General features: G+C 36.6%; 1 protein-coding gene across 2 annotated transcripts in view; it reads right to left on the bottom strand.

Annotated features, from left to right (window-relative positions):
- Positions 1–25,476, bottom strand: part of LOC145681025 (uncharacterized) — a 59,505-nt gene that overhangs the window by 11,223 nt on the left and 22,806 nt on the right. For both annotated transcript variants that reach the window (XM_081752324.1, XM_081752325.1), the window contains exons 4-7: positions 22,880–22,990; positions 17,294–17,973; positions 12,208–12,315; positions 5,868–9,047 (exon numbers count right to left, since the gene is read on the bottom strand). In XM_081752324.1, coding sequence (XP_081608450.1) covers positions 5,868–9,047; positions 12,208–12,315; positions 17,294–17,973; positions 22,880–22,990 — 4,079 coding nt within the window. The remainder of the gene's footprint in view (positions 1–5,867; positions 9,048–12,207; positions 12,316–17,293; positions 17,974–22,879; positions 22,991–25,476) is intronic.

The following is a 25,476-nucleotide window of genomic DNA, read 5'->3' as shown; positions in this document are numbered from 1 at the left end:
TCCGTGTATCAAATTTCGTGCCTTTACATCTATCTAACCATCTGAAAGCATAAAGTAAAAATTTTACTCCTTCCTCCTTTGCAATGAAATTTCCAAATTTGTGAAAGTGAATCAAACATTCCTCTCAACATATTAGCAAGATTGACCCCATATGCAGATGAATTTACTGAAGATTATCAGTGCAGATTTAGACGAAATCTACCAAATATCGATCAAATATTTACCATTCGATAAATACTCGAAAAGAAATGAGAATACAATACTCTGCTTCATCAATTATTTACTGATTTTAGAAAGGCCTATGACGGTTAGGAGGGAAACACTACGACATTCTTATCGCATTTGAACACCGATAAAAAGCTAGTTAGATGTGTTTAAATGAATCCCAAAGTAAAGTCCGAGTAGGAAAATTCTTGTCCACGAGGTTTCACATCGAGAATGGCCTAAAACAAGGTGATACGTTGTCGCTATTATTTACCATTGTTCTGGAGTACGCTATAAGGAATATCAAAGATAGCAACCAAAGCCTGGAGCTGAATGATACAGAAGTATTCATCAGGTTATGGTGTATACTGATTTAAATCTGATAGGAGATAGAACGATGGAAAGAAATGCAGATGCCTTATTAAATGCTTTTATCGGTTTAGAAGTAAATGAAGAAACAACTAAGCACATGGAAGTTTGTCTAGATCATAATACTGCAAATTATGGATGCGTCAAAATACCACATAATACTTTCGACAAAGTGGATACTTTCATAAATCTGTGTTCACTATAAACAGTCCGAAACCATATCCAAGATGAAATTAAGTGTCGACTGGAACAAAGGAATCCGTGTTATTACTGATTTTAAAATCTTTGAAGTGAAAGAAGACCAATTTCTTTCCAAGATCATTACCATAGATGAATTTTGGGCCAGAGTGTATGAATCTGAGTTGAATCATAGTCTTCAGAGTGGAGACATCCAGGATACCGCGTAGGCAGAAGGTTCGGCAAAATTCCTCGCTCACACAATTGGTGATTGTGGCATATGACACTAAGGAATACTTGTTTGTCACTTCGTACTTCAAGACATCAGTCATATCAGCGTATTACAAAGACTTCCTGCAGAAACATCTACGATGTGGTGTTAGGAAGAAGCGTCTAGATCTACCGTGTAATTCAATCAAACTTTACTATAATGCAAAGCTACGGAAGGCAGCTTGTGTACGGGACCTACTGCGCCGATAGGAATGAGAGGAGTTGGAGCACCCAGCACATTTACCGGACTTGTCACCGTGTGATTTTGGCCTCATTCCCAAGGTGAAGAAACTACTGCGTGGTCGACAATATGCAACCCGCCTGGACATTGAAAATGCTGTGCGCCAATATATCAAGCTCTTCAGGCATGGTGCAAAGGATGGTGTTCCCAATGGTATTCGACGTCTTCCACTTCGATAATACAGTGCCATGGACAATGCGAGAGATTATCATAATCAGACAAGGTTTTGTAACATTGATGGTAGCATGCTGTGGACAGTGAGGGAGATTATTTTTTGATGATTCATCATAATGAGAAGAGTTTTTGTATTGGGCTATCTTTCATGATTCCTATCAACAAAATATCCATTATAGATACTCTTTCAGTTGTATACAACATTTTTAATACATCCTTCGATTGTCGAAATGTTATTGGGTTGCCTTGACTTATTCCCCAACCTTTGGATTATAAATCCTGACTTTGTGGAAATTGAAAGTAACGTGGATTATTGTAGTCTCAGAAGGAAAAAAAAAAAATAAATAACATATCTGAGATTCATAAAAACTGGCCCCATGCACACATTAGAATTGCTGTGAATATATAGTAGCATTAATCGCACAACTTTTCGTTGTTGCAATGGTAGTTCCGGTTGTTGGGAATGAGTTCAACGTGGTCCCAAACAAAGATAAAAATTTAACGTACCAACAACTTCACCACTCTGCCGCATAACGACTTCTATAAATGCGATATACTTGCTTTGACTATGCTTCCATATAAAATGGGTCATTAATTCCTAAAACATGTAATTTAATTGAATAATTTCGTGGAAGAAAATTTAAGTTATCAGTACAATTATCACTAAAATTTGTTGATCTTTGTTTTGAGGGGAAAAAAACTTGAACATAACTAATAACTAAATACAATTAGCTGAAACTAGAAAATCACTTGTGTCTAGCTCTTCCCTATCAAATGAAGTTTAATTTTTTTTCTTTCCTTCGAATATACCAGTATGTCTCTCGTGTTAGGAAAAGTAAAAGCTGGACTGTACTGTTCTCTCTTAAAATTGAAACGTTTAAATACGCCCAAAATTTCCCATGGAAAAAAAAAATCTATGGGAAATTTAGTTCTTTTTATTTCAAAAAAAGAAAGGCACATTTTTTTTTTATGAGCCTTTCCATCTTTACCTCTCCTCCTCATCTATAAACGTTAATAATAATAATAATAATAATAATAATATCAAAGTATTTCTCTAAGACTTCTTTGTCTAGGAAATTTTGGGCTTAACTCTTTCAAGCACTGTAGTTAATTTTTGTAACCACACATTTTTATTTGTTACTGAAAGATTGCCATGGTGACAAGTATGGTGCATATTTCCCAAGCACGAAATTGTTTGTCTATTGCCGGCTAGATGTTACAAGAATGCCGTTATTAATATACCAATTACTACAGAAATTCTTTTCCTATTGCATTATAGCACATTGTTAAAATTTGTAAAAGGAAAAGTGTGTGTCATGCATAAGTAACTTTCAGAAAAACATGAAATAAAACTAAAAATTTTATTAAGACAGGATCATAAAAATTTTCAAGGAAAACACGTCTTATTTTCGTGTTTCATGTATATTTGAAGAAAGAAAAAAAAAAAAGTGTAAAACATCATTGCCACAAATGTTATAAATATTGAATCTCGCTGCACTAAAAACTACAGTGTATGCTTTTATATTTTAAAACATGAAGGAAATATGAATCACGAAATCGTAAAGTGTCCTTTAATTTAAATCATACTAACAGAAACACTGATTCTAAGCACTGTCATGATTCTTACAGTTGATCTAAAGTTCAAAATGTGCAAAATAAGGTACGCAGAACAGGGAAGGTAAAGCTTTTCATCTTTACGTTGCGTTAATTATTTATTCCAACTTATACTTGACCCGCATAACTTGCTGTGGACTTCTTCAGTTTCAGATTTCTTATGCTTTTAAGCTAAAATTATTTAGAATATAAATTTGATACTAAAAATTGAAAAGTACTACAGACCACCAATATAAACAAGGAAAAAATAACTTGGTGTAAGGGGGTTATATTCACTTTTGCCGGCCGGATATCCTAATTAGCTCATGTGTCAAGTGATACCGTATTTGCATGAATATAGGCTGTGTGCAAATATAGGCCGCAACTAAACTTTTAACACGAGATTATAGAAAAATGTAAATCTCGAATGTAGGCCGCAGTATTAAATTTACGAGAAAGTTCATTTGAGTTTCATCTCTCTCCTTCCTCTTCTTCAACTTCGTAACTAAGGGTGACTAATCAACAGAACATGTTTTGCGTATTGAGAGGACTGGTGACGTGACTAATTTAAGCGACAGTGTAAGGAAGCTCAAAGTTAATTAATTCGAGGGAAGTTGATAATTTGGTTTGATTGACGATAAGAAAAGAGCGTACTAGTTTCACAGCGAAATTTGAACTTCAAGTTATCAGCTATGCAAAGAAACACGGAAAGCGGGAGAAAGATTGCTTGATTTTGTAGTTTAAAACTGGAAATGTGAATATGCCGTTATAATGATTCCAATTGAAGGCTGCAAAATAATACGTGTACAAGTTATTTTGAATATAACGATTTAGGATCTGAGGGAGAAAATAGGCCGTACCATGATTTTTCCAAGCCAAAATGTAGGAAGAAAAGTGTGGCCTCTATTGGCGCAAATACGGTATGTCCCTAACAAGCTTCAAGCAAATAATTAAGGTTCCTGGCATCAGAAAAAAAAAAAAAAAGCTAGCAATTTTTACTGTGGTCGTAGTGGCTGTCAACAATAGTTTCCAGCTTTTAACAAATTTATTTGGTCTAGGAATTAATTCGTGCGGGTGGACAAGAGATGGCGCAACGAACGGAGCGTCCCACAGTTCCGTGTATCCACACATGTGTTGCAAACCCCTGTCATCGCGTATCGTTCGTAGTATAGGGCAGTGGATTAAAGCGTCAACAACACCAGTTTGTAGTTAAGTGAACATGGCGCAATTTGTGCCTGATAAAGTGTTTTTGCGGGGTGTCCTGCTGCATTACTTTAACATGCAGAAAAGTGCGACTGAAAGTCATCGTATTTTGGTGGAAGTGTATGGTGACCATGCTCTAGCTGAGCGAACGTGTCAGAAGTGGTTTGCACGGTTTAGAAGTGGTGATTTCGGCTTGGCAGACCAAGAGCGAGCTGGACAGCCAAAAAAATTTCAAGACGAAGAATTGACAGCATTGCTCGAGCAGGATTCGTGTCAAACGCAGGAACAACTTGCAGCAGCATTAGGCGTTGATCAAACAACAGTCTCCAAACGCTTGAAAGCCATGGGAATGATTCAAAAGATGTCACATTGGGTTCCACATGAATTGAAAGACAGAGACGTTGAAAGACGAAAAACCATTTGCGAATTGCTGCTTCAACGACAGAGCAGAAAGGGGTTTCTGCATCGAATTATTACGGGTGATGAGAAGTGGATCCATTACGAGAACCCTAAACGAAAAAAGGCCTGTGTGAAACCAGGTGAACCAGGTCCATCACAACCAAAACGAGATATTCACTGTGCAAAGGTTATGCTGTGCATATGGTGGGATATGAAAGGTGTGGTGTACTATGAGCTGCTGCAACCGGGTGAAACTATGAATGGAGAACGTTATCGACGACAATTAATGCGTTTGAAGCAAGCTCTGGCCAGAACACGACCAGAATGGGAGAACAGACATGATAAACTTATTGTTCAACATGATAACGCTCGCCCACATGTCGCAAAACCGGTCAAAACCTATTTAGAAAATGTCGGATGGGAAGTTTTACCCCACCCGCCGTATTCACCAGACGTTGCTCCTTCGGACTACTACTTGTTCGATTGCATGAACAACGATTTGATTGGACAGCGGTTTACTTCTTCAGAAGATATCGAAACATGGGTCTCTGACTGGATCGCTTCCAAGGATGAGGACTTCTTTCGCCACGGAATCCGTACATTGCCTGACAGATGGGCGAAAGTGGTGGCTAGCGATGGACAATATTTTTCTTAAGGTATTTATGTATTTTGTGTTTGTACTACAGCTTCAATGTGTGCGTACCAACCGCACGAATTAATTCCTAGACCAAATATATTCTACACAATTTTATCGGATTTTAAAAAGAAGCACTTAGGCGTAAGAAATTTGAAACTCGGAAGCAGCCCGCACCAAGTTAGGCGGGTAAAATATGATTTGGAATGAACCATCGACACAACGTAAAGGAAAAAAAAAAATACTTCACGTGTATCAGATCTACTAAGGTTCATAATAGATAACCTGTTTCTCATACAATCCTCTTTGCGGCATTCACCATTATATTATTATTATTTATTCGCGTCTTTAGAAACTTGTACTTAATTTCGAATTTCAATTGATAGCACCACAACTAATCATTGGAAGTTTCTTAGCAGAAATAAAGTACACAGAATTCCGAACACTAGTCCCATTTTGTAAATACTACAGAACTATTGGTATTTTAAAGAGAAAGAGAACGCTATAATTTGCGTTTTAAGCCATCAATGTGCAGTTTGAATATTCAGTTACTTCATACAAAATCGACAGAACACATAATAGTGAATAGAAATCTTTACTAACCTCTCCAGCATTTCCTCTTTAAGTTGTAATTCGTTCTTCAACTCCTGTATTTCAACATCCTGTCTGGTCTTGTTCTCCATGTATTTATCTAGTCTCTTCTCAAGATCCCTGATAACAGTGCGATAATCTTTCACCTCCCTTTCCATATCTGCATTCTTTTCCAGAAGATTTTGTTTCTCATCTTTAAGCTTAGACAGTGAGGAATGCATTTCCTTTTCTCGCGAACGTTTCTCCTTCAAAGACGCTTCTAAAAGCTTCCGTTCTCGTTGTTCAGTGTTTACTCTTTCCCGCAAGTTCGCTAAATTTTTTTCAAGTGAACTAACAGATTCCTTGTATTCACTGAGTTCTGTACTTAGTTTGTCGACAGCTCGTGATTTAGATTGAAGACTGCTTTCCAATTCAGTCATTTGCTTTTCTGCCAAACGCAGAGTTTCTTCAACGTTCTTCAATCGTTCACATTCTCTCTCTTTCTCTTCTAATTCCTTCCGCAACTCTTCCACCATTTGCTTTGCTTCCTCTGACTGCTCAGCGTGACAATCTATTTCCACCATTAGATCTCTAATTTGCTGTTCCTCTTCTTCAAGTCGTGATTCAATTTTCATTTTTTCTGCTATTATATCTTCCTTTTCGATTTTTAAACTTTCAGTTTGTGTTACTGCATCCTGCAACCGTGTTTGAAGATCTAGAACAATCCTGTCATTTTCTTCTTGCAGTCGCAATATATGATGGTTCTCAGATGCCATTTGATCTACCTTCGTTCTCGCTTCGTCAACTTCCGTAACAAGAACATTAACTCGATCTTCTAGTTCAATGATCGCGATCTGCTTCTCCAACACATCCTTTTCTAAGTCTGACTTCAACTGATTAGAGGTTGCGAGTTCCTTACATTTTTCAGTAAAAGTTCCTTCCAATCTCCTATATTCCTCTTTAAGATTTTCAATTTCTTCAGCATGGTTCTTAACAAAATCACTGTGTTCTTTCGTTAGTTTTAGAGTATTTTCTTTTTCAAAACTTAGTTCCTCTTTTATTCTCTCTATCTCGCTGTTCACTTGCGACAAAAGATTATCTAATTCATTTTTTTCTGACGACAATAACTTTAGACCTTCCTGTGCTTTCATATACTCTTCATAAAGTTTATCGTATTCTGCTTTTTTCTCTTCAGTTAACCTATCCAAGTTCTGAATATATTCCTGATTTGTTCTTGCAAGTTCTTCTTCGTGTGTTCTCTTTAGTGCCTCGGACTCTTGCACAAGCTTTGCTGTTAAAGACTCAAGATTTTCTTTAGTCCATTCTAATTCCTTCACTAAGCCAGAAATCTTAGCTTCCTTCTCCATCAAACAATCGGATTTCTCCTTTATCTCCAATTCCAACTCATTCTTTACTCGTAGGTTTGCTTCATATTGGGTCTTCATATTCACAGTCTCCTCCTGAAGTTTGTTCGTAAGCAATTCGACGTTTGTTTTTGTGAACTCTAATTCCTTAATTATTGCTGAGTATTGTTGTTCTTTCTCTTGTAAACTTACATCCTTTTCCTTTATTTTATCTTCCAGCTCGTACTTAACTTGCTGAAGTTCTGATTCATATTGGTTCTTCAGAGTAATAGCTTCTTCTTGAAGCTTATTAGCAAGTAATTCTATATTTCCCTTTGCAAACTCCAATTCTTGTATGGTCGCTGAAAACTGTTTCTCTTTTTCTTCTATATTCTCTTCCTTCTCTTTCAGTTTCTCTTCCAGATTGATTTTAATTTGCTGCAGTTCTGAGAGCTGAGTTGAAAATGAGTTCACGGACTCTTCATGTCGAATTCGTAAATTATTGTTTTCTTCCTGCAATTTATTTGTTAATTTCTCCACATTCTCTTTCGTGAACTCTAAATCTTTGATAGCAGCTGAGAATTGTTGCCTTGTCTTCTCTAAATATTCATCTTTCTCTCTCAACTTTTCTTCCATTTGATTTTGCATAGCTTGTAACTTAGCATCAGAAGTTCTTAAAACTTCATCGTGTTGCTGTTGCAAATAAGAAATTTCTTCCTTTAATTTGACCGTTAGCAATTCCATGTTCTGTTTAGTGAATTCCAATTCTTTTACTGTAGCTGAGAATTGAGAATCTCGTTCCTCCAATCGTTGGTTTGTTTCTGTCAATATTCTCTCAAGCTCTCTATTCATTTCTTGAAGCATGGTTATCTGAGCTGTACACGACTCTAAGGCACTACAGAGTTCAGTCTTCTCAGTTTCAAAACTAACTTTTAATTGCTCAGTTTCTTCATTAAACTTAATTTTCATATTTTCAATTTCTAAATTATGAGCTAGCTTCATATTGTTTACCTCCAGTTCCAATTTGTGTTGCAGAGACTGTACAACCTCCCCACGCATTTTTATTTCATTATACAATGCCTCTTGCTCCTTTTGAAGATTTTCTTTGGCGCACTGCTCTTCAGCTAAAAGAGACTGCAAACTTGTCTGTTCATTGCTGGCTTTTTCTAAGGCATCCACTAAATTTGCTTCTTTGGATAAGTAATCATCCTTCAAAGAAAGTACTTCCAATTCATGAGACTTTATCAACGTATTAAGCTCTTCAGCATGAGAATCTTCTAAAGCTTTCACTTTCAAATTGTAATTTGCTTCCAATTCATTTAATTGTGAAACGAGAGATTCAACCTTCTCTCTCCACGATTTCTCTTCTTCTTTCAAATCTGATATTTTTTCTATTTGCTCTTCGTGAGCATTCCTCAAGGAATCTCGCTCCTTTTGTAAAGCGTCAAAATTCTTTGTGAGAGAATCATATTTGTCCTCCAATTCGCTTAACTCAGTCTGTTTCTCGTTGTTCAAGGTTGAAATTTTTGACTCGTATTCACCAACAAGTGCTGACAGTTTTAACTGATATTCTGTTTCACATTTTACAATCTCTTCTCTGTGTTTCTTTTCTGTTTCTTCCAGAGATAGTTGCAGATTAGTGTGCAATGCCCTCTCACTGTTAAGCTTTATTTCCAAGTCCTTCTCATGAGTCTGCTTTAAACGATCTATTTCTTCATTATAAGCATATGTAACGCGATCTATTTCCTTTCTGTGTTCCACAGTCAGCTCCTCCATCTTATCTTCGTATTTCTTTTGAATTTCTTGTAAGGCATCTGTACAGCTTTGCGATATCATTAGCTTGAAAGATTTCACTTTGTCTTGCACTGATCTGAAAAGTAATTTTAAATTATTTTTTCATCAGTTCAAAATAACACAAAAACCACATTATCAGTACAATCCATGATTATTAATCAATATTATTCCTACTTCATCACAATATTACAAAGGAACTCCAAGTACTCGGATTAATGAGTTCTGGACTACTCCGGATATCCAGAAATTAGGAAAATTGAGAAAATGAGTTAAAAAATGTTTTAAGTAAAAACTAATCGCTCTTATTAATACAAAGGTAAGGCTAATGTCTGTTGCAGATGAGCACGTTTACTACAAAGAAAACAACATATTCCTAATAGTATATAAAGTTAGTTTGAATTTCCTTGAAATTTGATTTTCAAGGAAAATATATTTTTACAAACGAATATATACAGATTGTACTTCAATATTTTTTTTTCCTGATATCGATCCAGAGGACTGGAGTTCTACTGTACGAGCAAAATACTTTTAAAGATTATGCAATTTTGTGTTTCGATGGTAAAATTCTGACTATCTTTGATTACCATAATCTTTAAGGATGACTGACGTTCTGATTTTAATAGTAAATTCATTACTTCGATTGTTCTTCGCTTGCTACACTTATGTAAGTGACATGAAATGCAAAAATAAATTTGTATGATATATGGTATGGCTAAGTTGCTTTCACGCATTCAATAACCATGACGCCTTAAAATCATATTAAATAATTAAAAAAAAAAAAATACTTTCCTATATGAAGCGACAAATATAACTGAATGCATTAATTTAAAGAGATCAGTTGGCAACACCTAATTTGGTGAGGTCATGCGACACTCCTCATTTATCTGTGTTGCAAGTTTGAACTCGTTTGGTATCGCCAGCTATGATTATTACCTCATTGAACATGTGTAACCGCTTTCTGACGAAAGAATTATAGTGGAAAAACTGAACAAGAAATCAGCAACAAACATTCAATATGTTAACTGAGGCTTATGGAGATAATAGTTTGTTGGGGATACGTGTGTTTGGCATAAACTTACTTTTGGAGAGAAGAAAGTGGAAGACAATGAAATAACCTTAATAGAACCAGATTACCTTATATTTATATATAAAGTGAGGTGAATGAAGATTTAGTATTTGTGCACTGGCTGAGTTGCTTAACTCAGATCGGAAAGTTGTTCGGTGCATTCTAAATAAAGGATTGAACAAGAAAATATATGCGAAGGTTGTAGTACCGAAAGTTCTTTCAGATCACCAAAATCTGTGTCGCAAAGAGTTATGCGGCAGTCAATCCAGTGAAAGTGTCCAGAAACTTATTTAGCGCCATACTATATATATATATATATATATATATATAGTCATTCTGAAGGAAAGATGATCCTTTTAAAAGATCAAACCTTAATAGCAACTCCTTGGAATTTTACGCATTTATAAGGAATTTGAAGAAGTTTCTACCTAAATATGCACAAACGCACAATAATACATCAAATTAAAGGAAATTTTATTTAGAATCCAAATCTACTCACAGAAGATACGTATCTTTACAATTGCTGATATTCAAGAAAATTTGTGGGAAAGGAAACAAATCCGTCATGCCAAATGTTCATTTAATGAATGAACATGTTGCTTTCAGTGAGTGCTCAATACGGTAATCCACGTTCCACGCGTGCAGTATAGTTTCTGCTTCCTTACTTCTTGTGTGGGTGCCCTGGGTTACGTAATTGTGTTGTTCTAGTACTGTTAATTTCACTGACAAATTTGAAAGTGATAGTTTTACATACATATTGATTTACCGTTTATAAATTGATATCGGACATCGACATGAGTAAAACGTGTGACCTTACACCTTAGAAAGCCATTAGAATTAAAACATGGAGTGTGGCAAAACTAATGATAAAATATACAGTGGGTAGGCAGCTGGCCAAAATTCGGGAAGCAGGGTGCATAAAAAGTGGAAGAATTGGCAAATGTGGTCGAAACATGAAATCCTCGCCTAGATAGAACAGTGCATTGCGACAGTTGTCTTGCAGACAGATTTGAGTCATCAGAAAATCTTGATAGAAGAGGGAAACATCTGGTGTCGACATCTGTCCGAGAACGGAGAGAAACAGGTTAAAATCGATGGGTTTGCGTTCACCGAGTTGTCAGGAAGCCGTATCTTACACCGGAACGTAAAAGCCACAGAGTATGCCAAAACTTACAAGAATTGGACACGTGACCAGTGGCGCAAAGTTCTGTTTAGCGATGAGAAGAAAATAACTATTTATAGCAATAATTCACGCGCTAGAGTTTATCCATGACTGGCGAAGTATTTAAATTCTGCGTATACTGTAGAAACTTCCAAGTACTCTATCAGTGTAATGATTTGGGGATGTTTTTTCTTTTAATGGAACTGGTAAAATTCACATTTGTGATTGTGTTGTTAATGCACAAACTTACAAACATATTCTTGAAACTACAATGATACCTGCGGATAGTGATTTATCCAACAGTGATTCCTTTATTTTTCAAGACGATTCTGCCCCCTGTCATCGTGCCAAAGTTATAAAAAGACTATATGCTGTCCTTACGTCATGTTACCCAACTTCCTTGGCCTGGTAATTCGCCCGACTTAAACCCAATTGAAAATTTATGGAGTGTTTTGAAGAATAAGGTTCGTGCAAGACATTCTACAAGAGCTGAGTTAATTCAAGCAATAAACGACGTCTGGCAATACTGCATTTCAATAAACACTACAAAACTTAGTCAAATACATGCCACAACGATGCGAAGACATTATTTAGCGTGGACATACAATCAAGTATTAGCTTGAGCCAAAATCAACTGGGTACACTTCACTTAACAACTAACGTCATATTTTGTTGAATATCATCAATTGTTGTAAAAATACGTGTGCATATTAAGGTAGGAACTTCTTTGAAATATTTATAAATGCGTAAAATTCCAGAGTTACTATTAATTTTTTCATGGCTATATTATATATATCACAAAAAGAGCAAAGTACAAGAATACCTTTAGAGCTTATAATTCTAATCTTTAAATAACGTACAGTCTTTACTTTTGTCTTCCTCGCGCTTATGCCCTCAAAATTCTGAACAAATTGATGTGAAATTAAAACAATATACTGTATAATCAAATGTTAGAATATAGATTAAAAATTTGAAACAAGTATTGATGAAAATAGACGAAAGGCTTACCTTCTCTGAAAACTCTCCACTAGTCTCACTTGAAGATCCTGAACTTCAATGATACAAGATTCATAAAATTCTTGTTGTTTTCTAATGGAGCTTTCCAATCTCAAAAATCTGAAAATATCCCAAAAGAGCTGCTAAAAAAATTAGTTAAAGCATTAACCGAAATAGAACCTCATCTTTATACCTTTTGTCTCTTTTTATTTATTTATTTTAATTATTTATTTATTTATTTATTTAATGATGCGACAATTTGACCTACATACTTCCTACTATTTTAAATTCTGCTGACTTGCATTTTACTTACCTACATACATTTTATGAAGTGAACCAGCTTGTATAAAACTATTTACATGGAATTAAAATATAGCAATATTCTGAACATATACAGATATGTACTCTCAGGTTAAGCTTCATAACAGTTACCTCCACTTGAAGAAAATGGCGTTTGAACTTCGAAAAGGAAGACTGAATGACTTCCGATTCCGAGATGATATCGGTTATGACTGGAATTTTGAAAATTCCTTTATATGGTATTCTACTGGAATTTTGAAAATTCCTTTATGATATGGCATTCTATCGGGACTGTTAGTTTGCGAGAATCCGGGATGGGTTAATTACAGTTAGCAAGCTATCGTGTAAACAATAAAAATCAAAAAATTATGCAATCATAAGTCTTAGAGTACCGGTATGTTTTATGGACAATGCTTTAAGATTATTTGTTACCAATGTGCGGTTCTGGCTTTTGTCCAACTACCCTTCTACGTCAATGATGAACATATTGATTATATGTATAATTACTTTCCAGTACGAATAATTACAGTAGGTTTCTAAAATTCTTTTGTTGCTAGTTTTTAAACAAATCGAATCGAAAAATAAATGTATTGGTTTCAGATGATATAGTTTTATGTCGGGGTATGATAAAAAATATTTTATATATATATAATCATGTGGTATCAAAAGGTTTTGAGACAAGTTCTATTTATAAGAAAGTACTTTATCTACAGTTACACACTAACACCTTCAAAATAGTCACCTTGTACAGCAACACAGCGCTCCCAGCGCTTCTGCAACTGTTGGAATGTGCCCTGCAAGTCTTCTTTTCGAAGAGTGTCAAACATCTTTTGCGATTCGCGCTGGATCTCCGCAATGATGTCCAAACAGCGACCTTTGAGCTGCATCTTCAGCTTCGGAAAGATAGTGAAACCTGCAGAAGTCAAGTCGGTCAAGTCTGGCGAAAGTCCGATCATCTAGTTTCTAGTAAGAAACTCGCGGAGGAAGAGTACGGTGACAGGGTGTATTGTCATCGTGGAACAGCCAGCTCTTTGCGCACCACAAATACGGTCGTTTTCGCCGAATGTCCTTTTTCAGATGCCTCAAAACCTGCAGCAGAATTAACGGTCTGGTCCCTGGGGAGGAATTCGTGATTCACAATGCTGCGACCGTACACCCAAGTTTCGTCACCGGTAATGATCCTAGACATGAAGAATGGGTCATCCACGGCACTCTGACGTAGTTCTTGGCAACAACACGGCACATGTTCAAATCACACGTGAAGATTGCCTGCACTGTTCCGTATGACGCACCGACAGTGGCACCAATGTTGTGGATTCTTCGACGATTCTCGTGCACAAGTGCCGAATGGTTTCAACATTTTCGGGTGCTGTGCTCGTTGAAGATTGTCCTGATCTTTCGTCGTCTTTAAGTGGTGCTCTTCCGCTCTGGAAGTGCGTGCCATTCAAAACACCTCGAACTCATTGCAACGTCGCCATACACTAGCCGAATCATGAAGGGTCTCTGGCAGATTTGAACAGTTTCACACAGAATTTCACGTTCGCTCGTTGTTCTAACTTGCTGTCTATAATGAAATCGCCGACGTGGTAATGCACGTGGTCAGAATAGTACCAGCTGCGCAGCTCCCAGATGTACACAGGACGCGTCTTGGCACACTAACTTATGAAGGTCCCTGTGCGTGCAGCCTTGCGCTGCCATCTATTGACGGGTTACAGAACTAGTCTAATTTTTGATACCACCTCACATAATGAAGCTGCAGTCAAGATAAAATCAAGGGAAAAGTGGTGCCATTTTTTTAAATGTAAAATATATATACGTAGATGAAGAAAAAAGATGATTTCATATTCCACTTTTTTTTATAATTATTGTGTTTTCTTTATTATACTTTCAAGATTAGAAATATTTTTATAGGATGATTCTTTAAAACTCATGGATTGTATTTGGGTCTACAATTTCTAACGTTTTCATACGGTTTGTGGCTTATGATCAAGGATGGATAGGAGATTTATGAGACTGTTTACTGGTTTAAATTCATTCCGGGTAATATCGGCCACGCCTCAAGAAAAATAACAAGTATTCGCCAGTGTATCTTACAATTGGAATGAAGTGTAGTGCGGTGTAGGTTTGAGTTTTCTCCGTTAGATGGCAACCTCACCACGGTCAAAAAGAAACCCGAAACTGATCCGTTGTATTGGGAATCGTACTGTACAGCTGTGTGCTATTATGTGATTATCAGAACACAGTGACAATGGTGTACTCTTTGGAGCAACGTGTGTGTATCGTTAAGTTTTTGGAGAAAGGAACCTGTTGTTGGTACGCAAAAGGGCATTTAAAAACAAATTTGCCACACGTTATGTCCCAGACAGGAACAGATGTCGCTAGTGAATAAATTGGAAGAAATAGGATCGCTTCTGAGAGATCCCACAAGCGGGTGTTGTGTCAGTTGTAGACTCCTTAGGTCACCCAAGAAACTCCTTAAGTCAGTTATAGACTCCTTAGGTTTCCGTCGTTTGTCGCAAGAAACCGGCTACAGCTATTCAACATTTCAAAAGACAGCGAAAACTGCAAAACTAAGACCGTAAAAAATTACACCTATTCAAGAATTGAAGGCTCCAGATAAGAAAGGTGTTGCTTACTGTAACTGGTTTTTAATTTTCATTATACGTAATCCTGATATTCTCAAAATAACTGTTTATAGATGAAGCCTGGTTTCATCTTTGTGGGTACGTTATTACGCAGAATTGACGGTTATGGGCAGCAGTTAATCCACATAGTCTAGTGTAAATTCCGTTGCATCACTCAAAGTTGGGGTATGGTGCGCTGTTTCAGCATCACGTATGGTGAGACCAATCATCTTCAATGAAACAAACAGAGAGGTACAGGGAAATTTCCATTGAATTTGTTCAAAGGTTGAACGACATTGAACTCACACATGGCTATTAACAACAGGATAGAGCAACATGTCAAACATCACATGACAGTATGGCCCAGATTGAAATCACCCTACTGTCAAAAAAAAAAAAAATCCGAAGGGATTGTAGTCTCCGAGGTCTCCGGACTTTACTACACCTGACTTCTTTCTGTGGTTCTTCCTAAAGAGACGTGCGTACAGAAACCACCCTATATCCTTGGGATTGTTAAAAATGTTGAAGCAGAAGATTACAACTAAAAATGCAAACATTAGCCAGGAAACATTACGTCTAACAGCCCTTAACATGGGAACGGCGTGCTAGACTGTCTACAGGAAAGAGGCGAACATTTTCAGCATCTTCTCTAAAGGTAAGACGTTACGTGTCTTCATTGTACCATTAGTAATAACGTAATGTAATAATTTTTATGTTTATGACTGTTACGACTAATAATTAATTTGTATTCTTACTAACAATTTATATTTTGCTATTCCGCTTCAAAAATCCAAAACCTGATTCCAATTGTAAGGTACACTGGCGGATATCTGCTATTTCACTTGAGGCGTGACCGATATTACCCAGGATGAATTTAAACCAGTAAACATAGTTCCAAAATTTTCCATCCTTCCTTAATCATTTGCCACAAACCTCATGAAAATCGGGCTTCAGTTAGAAATTCTAGAAACAAATTAAATTCATGAGTTAAAAAAATATTTATTTAATAGTACAGATTGATGGGTGTTATGATAATATATGGTGTTAATGTGTTGTTTGGAACTATAATAGGTTTCAATGGTTCCAGGTTTAGCCGATTTGAAGTATTAATACCGAGAAAGAGTGAGTGCCTAGTAAGGCTGGTTCTAGTCTTTCAGTCTATATCAACCAAACAGTTTATCGCTATCTATTACCGTTTTTCCTCTATCAGGATCAATATTGTTACCCGAATTGGTAGTTTCTACCACACTTCCAGTTTTCAATAGAACAATTGCATGGAAATGGACTAAATTCTTGAAACTCTAAATCCGTAAGTAGTTTCTCGCACTCTCACATTTTGCTCTATAGCGATCTCTTGAAAGTGAAAGCCAGATTTTGCAACTCCTGTTAGCTATCTGGTTTAGATGCCATCCTTTCATTACCACGGAAAATTCATTCCTTTGCAACGAATCGTTCCGCCCTACTTTTCGCCACATGAAATTTATAGGTTTTTAACTGCAACAACAAAAACTTGAAAATTTAAGAGAAACATTAACCGAAATGAACAGGTAAGTTATATTAATTGTAACGGAACAATATCTGGTCTTACAAAGTGATATGTTGCTTTTGAATATGTATAGAATAGCAAAGCTTTTGAATATGTATAGAATGGAGATTGTTTGGATACGACACACATGAGGTACTTGACCGAAAAAATTTCATGTTAATTTTTTCAAGTAGATACGATACAAATTGATACTCTGAATAATACTATTGTACTGGCAACTTCAAGCATAACAGTAAAGTTATTGTAATAGTTTTAAGTTACAGAAGCTAGTAATTTGGCCGCTTTTAGATTCTTGAAATGAAGTGAGAACTTTTAAATTATTCATTGTAGCTTTGGAAATGCAAGATTACTAATAAAACTCCAACTGACCAAAGCAGTATATATATTTTTTAAGATTATATATTTGTGTTAGATAGCCGAAACTTACACAAATATATAATCTTAAAATATATATATACTGCTTTGGTCACTTGGAGTTTTATTAGTAATCTTGAAGTGAGAACTATTTATAAAACAACGCATAAACATTCGTTACATCATTTACCCTTAATATGAACATTAAAAACTCTTGTAATATGCACAAAGAGAAAGGGATCTTTGAAATTATATTACTTGAAAATACACTTACCTCTCCTCCACGTTTGTTTCCACTTCTCTCCATTCCGTAACTGAAGGATCTTTTAAATTGGGCTCAGAAGACTGAAGCTGCTCTACTGACAACTTGTGAAGCTCTTCAAATTGTTCACGAAGACACTTATACTCCTCTGACAAAGCAGTTATTCTGTTTTCACTGTCGTCTCTTACAGTGTCCAAATGTTGGATAATTATCATACCTTGTTGATACGCCTTTTCGTATTTTTCATTATTATCAATGAACATTTGGAGCTTATCATGAAGCTTGGAGAGTAATGATGCTACCCGAGGATCAAGATGCTCTAGATCTCCCGAACAATCTTCAGTTTTACAAGCTGAAAGCTGCTGCACTCGATCTTCCAACTCAGCACGATACCTTGATAGTAAATTCTGTTGTTGCACTGCAAAACTAACAGCATCTTCTAAATGACAAAGTTTCTGCTCAATCACCTTCCACAAGTTCCTCGAATCAGGATTGGAGCACCCATTAGGGATACGCTGGGATAAAACTCCATTTTCATCGGAACTGTTATCCTCAGATTCAAGTCTTAGGATTGCTGATTCTAAGGTTTCAAGCTCCGAAAGCAATTTCCCAGCTTCACTTGGACACGATTTACACTTTTCTATTACATTGCGAAGAGATCGAGAAAGCTTCATGCTCTTGGACAGTGTGACCTGTAAAATATTAATCAGTGTCTTTCATTGATATCCCCATCACATTATTAAACCTTATATCATATGAAAATTTAGAAAACAGCGATATTAAATTGATAGCGTTTCTTTGGCTCCGTGATATGAAAGCATACTTTATGAAAAATAACAGGCTTCTAAAATTTAAGCACTTAAGAAAGGGTATAAACTACTTTGTAAAATTTCATTTTGCTTATTATTATGTTATTTATATATGCTGACAAATGTAATGTCTGCAACGTCAAGAAACAAGTTATCTGTAGCTTCAACATTAATTTGAAAAAGTAAGATGGGCTTCGGGTATTGGAAATATTTTTCCTCAATTTATTTCTTTGCCTTTTGAAAAGATCAAATTTGAAATAATTACGAGGGTCGTTCCGAAATTAATGCCTCCTACTTTTTTGTGTTGACTTTGTACGTCCGTGTTGGTGTAGTGCTAATACTTGAACCTTCCTATTATTTTGCAGCTGGTTCCGTTGTTCTGCGGTAGTTGGTGCCAGCATAGGAGTGTCCCAAAATGGAGCCTGATATGGACGTGCGTATAAAACAACGATGTGTGATTGAATTCCTCACTGCTGAAGGAACTGCGCCGATTGAAATCCATCGACGCTTGGTAAAGATTTATGGAGACAATACAATAGACGTGAGCAATATGAGGCGATGGGTACGGCATTTTCAAGGTGGTGAAAAGGGTGTTCATGACAAGCCACGGCCCGGTCGACCCTGCACAGCTATCATCCCTCGTAATGAAGAGAGACTTGATCAACTCATCCGTGCCGATCGCCGGATAACGACCAGAGAATTGTGTACAAAGCTGAATGTCGCGAACACTTTCAAGACGCGGAAGCTGTTGTCAAAGCTGTAAGGAAGTGATTAACCTCAGCTGGTTCCGATTTTTACAAGCGCGGCGTGCAGGTTCTGGTTCATCGTTGGCAAGTGCATAACGAATGATGAGAACTATGTGGAAAAATGACAGTCTGTAGCTGAAATATTGCTCTGTTTAGCTGTGCTGTTATTTATGGATCTCCATTAGTTTCCATGAAAAAAAAAAAAAATAAGGCATTACTTTCGGAACGACCCTCGTAGATGCATTGTGAAAACACAATATAGTATTAAATTAGCCTTCACAGCTAATTTAATATATCTATACAGTGCAGTTATTTTTTATCCGTATAGAAGTAAAACTGCTTTCCTGCTTGTTCTTGGTGATTGTAAAATAAAAATACGACGGAAGAGTTGACATGATATTCCATTAATGCCAAATTTTCAAATCAGATCAAAACGAAAAACTTCAATACATTCATTAGTTTTAATGTGAAAATTTTAAGGACATTGAAACAACAACAACTACATAAGATAACCCAGGCCCGCTTAAGTACTACAAAAACACAATAAGCACAAGTCTGAGCACCAATTATTCATTTTAATGAGTTCAATTATATAAATTTCAACTAATTTTAGAACAAATGTATAATACAATATGTATTAGAATATTTGCATGCAAAACAAATGCAAACAAACTCAAAAGTAGAAATGATAACCATAGATATAACTTATTTAATCACTTAATGCTCTTGTAAGTCAAAGAAAAACTCAATCTATTATTATTGTCTAGGTATTAAACACTTTCCTCTTTACGACAGAGAATAACACATTCTAATTACCTTACTTGAGTGTTCCTCCGGAAGGCAGTTTCTAGCGCATTTACCTAACTAGCAAGGCGGGTTTCTTAGCTAACACAGATCTAGGGCAACCAGTTTTTATCAGTGATTCAAAAAGACCATATTGAAAATGCAAATTAGATACATGAATTAGAAGACACCCTTTAGAAATCAACCTTCAGTGATATCTGATATGACAAACCACCAGTTCGCGAACAGAAGCACTTTTACTAATGTTTACTGTATACTAACAGCTGTAAATGTGTTAATTTATTTCGCTACAGGTAAAACCAGAAAAACATTTTTCAAATAGCAAACTATAATTATTTGGTACAGAACTTTTGTTCGTAGGTTCCGATCCTTCCAGTTACATATATAGAACGTCACATCTTACGAAGGGCATACTAAAGTAGTGAGCAACTTACAAACTTCGAGTTTACGCGAAAAAGTCTTAATGCAATTATTTTTTTTCTTTCTAATATAAAATATTAACCAAGCAGATCCCAATAGTTTGTTTCGTATCTTAGCGTTATATCCTAAACATAAACTTTGTAGCAGGCATGTAGGTTCTAGACTTCAGATACTATCCTAGTATTTGCTTGGCATATTTTGAGGAAAGTTAACGAAATCTTCAGTCAGGACGACTGGTCCTTGAGTCCCGAATAACAGGATTTTATTCCTATTCTACATATGGAATTACCCACGTCTCTTGTTACTCTACAACATTACTCCCTCCTTTCAAGAAATCGAAATATAAGCGAATGCGAAGTGTATCCCACGAAACAGTGATGAGTCTTCACGGATTTCCTTTGTGCGACAAAGGAATTCCATAGTTTCACTAAATATGCACAACAGAACAAAAATGCTTAAGTGGTATTTTAGAAAGGAATACGGCTTTAAATGTATGTACACTTTTTTTTCTGGGTTTCTCACAACTCTGCTGGGGTCAGTCAAACTACAATTGAGTATTTTTAAACAGTTGCCATAATTCTTATTCGTACCAGTGAGAACACTATAGCATGATAGTTACATGTGTAATGTCTTATTCTCAACTTAGCTGTTATTTTTCCAAGGAGTTCTGTTTAATCCCAGTAAATATGCTGTTGTGTCATCACGTACTGTCTGATAAGAAATATGTTAGCGATTCATGCTGATTTCGATCAAATTTGGCAGTTAGATACTGGACATGACATAAGCGAATAAGTTTCTTTTTTTTCCTGCGGAAAAACTGCTCTTGGGTCCAAAAGTCCCCACTCAAAATATTGAAAGTCTATGTCCAGAACGCAGGAAGAAGTAGACCTAAGCGAATGAATGCACACAGATATAGCAGATTTAAAATACGCTCAGCAGGCAAAACATTATGACCACCCGCTATTTCTGGAACGAAGTCGTTGGGCTGACATAAGTCATGGGGCATAACAGAGCACTTTGCCAGACTGTGACAAGGATCTCACTCGATCAATAAGTATGATGCTTGTAAGTAGAATTAGGAGGTCAGTGATATTATCAGTTTGACAGTGGCCAGACTGTGATGACCAGACGGCTGGGAACGAATTTCACGAAACCATGCCCTTGTCAGGTGTTCGCAAGCTGCCTGGTTAGTGTATTAAATATGAGAAAAGGACAGTGAAACCAGCACCAAACAACGAAGTCTATCAAGGTTTCTGAAGCAGCCTAGGACGCAAACTATGGCACAATTAACAGCAGACCAACAGTGGACAAAGCAAGAATGTGTGTGAGAACAGTTCACTGCCAGATATGGGCCTTCGCGATCTACGTCACATACCTGTGCCAATGTTAACCACACAGTATCGTCGATTCCGATTGGAATGTGCACGTGTTGATAGTGATTGGACAACCGAGCAATAGCACAATGTTGCATGGTCCGATGAATCACGATACTGCCTTCAATTACATTATTGGACGGGTCGGAAACAGTCCTTCCTGCGGAACAGCTGCTTGAGAGGTGCACAGTAGGATGGCAGGGCGGTGGTGGCTCCATTAAATTTGGGGAGCATTCACATGGTCATTCATAGGCCCGGTGGTGCGAGTGTAAGGTACAATGATTGCTCCTAGCTATCGACAGGTCATCGCTGATTATATACATCCATTCACGTCGGCCATGTTTACAGCTGGCAATGGCATCTTTTTAAGCAAGACAATCCTCCCTGTCACAATTGATGAGGCTGCATGGTTCGAGAAGCAGTGGTGAATTTAAATCGATCAATGGTACCCATATTCGCCCAGCCTTAAGCCAACTGAACATCTATGGGAAATTTCCCTCCAAGTAATTTATAGGCATTACGTGACTTGTGTTTGCAGATTTAATGTGCCATGCCACCAGCTCATATCAAGGTCATATTGCTTCTACGCCAAACCGCATGCCTAGTGGTCTTAAATGTTTTGGCTGATGAGTGTAAAAGAACCCTTCTTTTGTATTTTTCTTAATAAAATGGTTGGATAGGGCAGAAGCCCCTTCAAACTTATGACCATGAACGTCAAATGTGTAATGAAGGTAGTTCAGAAGTACCACAATTACATGCAAGACTGTAACGAAACTGTAAGGAGTACGCATAAAATAAGAGTTAGTTCTCGTTCTAGTTTTCTCTTTCTCTTTCTTTCTTTCTTTCTTTCTTTCTCTCTCTCTCTCTCTCTCAAAAGTTTCTTGGAGGCAAAAGTAATAGGGTAAATTGTGGCAACACCACACAGATGGATGGAGTGAAAGTGGGTATATAATACAAATGAAAGGAAGATTTCATATCTATCGCAATCAGGAAAGATGTGACGCCAGAACAAATACCCCAAGCACATGCATGGTGTGAAAGTAATAAAAGTACTAGACGAATTATGCGCATATGTGGTTTTCATTTTCTACAATAAAACTATTTTTGGAAGCATGAGTCCCCCGACAAATTGTGGCAGCTTTAAAAGACATCCAGGATACATATAGATAATGCACCTAAAAGAAGCTAATGTATCGTTTGCGTGCAACTTAATCACCGACTCCTTCGACCGGGTTAATTCCATATTTTGCTGCGTCACTCATTCCAACAACAGGAAGAGTATTTGCATCACGATGTTCAAATTGTAACTTAAGTACATACAAGGATCACATACTCCAATTGTACTAATCTATCTCCCTCCCCCCCCCCTGTTAGGTCGGAAACTTTTCACCCACTCCCCTCCCTCGAACTTACAATTAACAGGAAAACAACTTGTAAAGAACTTACCTCTCTCTCACGCAACTTTTTGGCAATATTTTCAGTCTTCTTTCTGCACGCTTTAAGCTCATTCTCTAATTCAATTTGAGGTTTACAACTCTTCCGCAATCCACATTTGAACTGTAAAAATAAACAGTAAATCTCGATCAGACGATCAATTACAAGGTTTATCTATAAAAATCTAGCAAGCAGGTGGTTGAAAGGAAGCTTTTGAGAAGAGACTGGTAGAAACTCAGTCATTTTATATATATATATATATATATATATATATATATATATTTATTTATTCGTAGCTTGGCTGGTTGATCCCTACGTATCATAATAGATCAGAAAAAAGAAGTATAGCTCGATAGCAACGACTATGCCTAATGCACTGAAATTGCAGGAAGTTATAAATGCAACATTATATCGACATCTACTTGTAACAGTTGAAAGGGAATTAATCATTTCTAGTTCTTATCCATTAGATTTGATTATGTGAGTTACAGCATATTTAATTATAATTCCAACCCTGCCAATGATCAAGTCATCGTCGAGCTATACTTTTGTAGATATGTAATTAGCTACGACTTTTCACTAGGTTAGTTATGTACGATGGATGGTTAACATGAGAGAATAAACTTTTTTTTTTTTTTTTACATGTATCTAAAAATTTTGGTTTAAAAAAAATGATGGGTGGAAAGTGCAGATGGGTAGAAAAAACAGTTTTTGGTGGAATGAAAACCAAATTCTGGACGTCTAGATATTTGGTCACCTGAAAAATATTTCTTTGAACATCGAAAAATGTAAAATATCAAATTGACCTTCAATTTCTTGACATTTAAGGCGTGGAATAGTGAAATAGAAATTAATTGGATTTGACAACATTATCTTAATGCCGGAAAACTGCAGGCTTTCTCGGTTTACCGGGAGTACTTTCTACTGCGAGAAGGAGCGTTCAACGTCTACAGGCACTAAAGGAGCATACATGTACTTTGTTTTCACGGCAAATTCCAGATCCAAACGGCAAACTCATTAGTTGAAATCTCCAACTTCTAAGACGTTGGAGTTTCTCAATCAACTACTTTTAAACTTTGATTTTGCTGATCCCTGTAGGTATCCTTTTTCACCTTGAAGTATGTTCCATTATTCCTGCTTGAAAATGCACTGGAGCTCCAACTTTTTATGTAGTCGGCAAGCATTTTGCAACTAAGAACTTTATATAGTTCCTTTAAGATCTTCAGCAGTAAGTTTTTGATTATTCACAGACTGCCTCTGGCGGATCAAATTTTCCAAGGAAGCCCTTTATTCTATCAAACTTTTACAATAGAATACTACTGCACATATCTAACTGCGCCACCTTGTAACAACTAGATCTGGATGATGCAGTAATCCCACCCAACTACTTTCCTCCTCATACAGTAGAATACGGTAAGGGCTCATAAGTAGAACTTTTTTTACTTAAATGTCTCTGCTCCCCATCGCTACATTGGTTATGAATGTGATTTTTTTCTAACATTGACTCAAGCTGTCTTACTACCACAGACAATTTATGATTTTACTCACCTTAGTAGTAAAATTTAATAGTTTTGGCAAATTTACAATTGTATGTCTTTACATTACCCGCAAAGTAAGAAGCCGGGGAGCTTTCTCATTTCTCCGTCTCATTCCTTCTTGAGATCAAATGGTAATTCAACATTTATCTTTTTTTTTTTCCTTCTTACTTATAGTTACCTATCTTTCCCAATGGTATAGTTATTTCTTACTTTTGATATACAGGTATAACATTATACTATATTCCTCTAGTGCACTAACTTAATGGAAATACCTTATTTTTGTGGGTTTCGGGTATCCTTTCACACCACCTGATAGTTCTTAAGCAGCATGCCACCATAACCACTACTCTATTTTAAACCAATACAAACCATCCCAATCAAGATTTCCTTTCTCAGTGTTTAGCAATGGATTGTTTATTATCAAATATGCTTCTAGTACGCGTAACATTTCTTTCAATATTTTGAGGTAGCACGAAGTAAGACTCGAATCATACTATGAGTTTCGTAATTTGTAGATTTTTTGATAAATCTGATATAGCTTCTTCGTTCTCTCGAGACTCCCTAAAGCGTTCTTTGAGTCTGGTGCCAATATTCTGTCATATCTATATACAGTTCGCGCGGGAAGTATTGACGCCTAGAGCTTAGTGTCAATATTTTGCACGCTTTTACACACCATCCGTGTATATTTCCTTGACACTGCGTAAAGTATTTGTCGTTCAATGGCAGGAAACTCCTACCTGTTGTATTGCTTGCTGTGGAGTAACAAGTTTCAACTTGCTCTGGTGGGTCGACAGGATTACTTGCCGTGCGCACGTGCTCTTGTAATTTTGTTCCTGCTCTGTGTATTGTGATCTCGTTTCTTTGTGTCAAGATGTCTTACTACGTGTTGAAGCCTCGTGAAACTGAGGCAGTGTTTGCCCTGTTTAAAGCTAGTAAAAAATTCAAAGATATCTCTAGGCAAATGAGTCTGAAGCTGAGAATAGTACAACGTTTGGTAAAAACGCTTTAAGGATAAAGAAGTCAAAATACCTCGTCCAAGACTAGAGTCTGTTAAGCCTAGGAAAGTCTCAA

Source organism: Thermobia domestica, chromosome 3, assembly GCF_964235325.1.
Source record: "Thermobia domestica chromosome 3, izTheDome1.hap1.1, whole genome shotgun sequence".
Taxonomy (NCBI): Eukaryota; Metazoa; Arthropoda; class Insecta; order Zygentoma; family Lepismatidae; genus Thermobia; species Thermobia domestica.
Note: the sequence above shows the minus strand (reverse complement) of the source record. Positions and strands in the feature narration are given on the sequence as shown.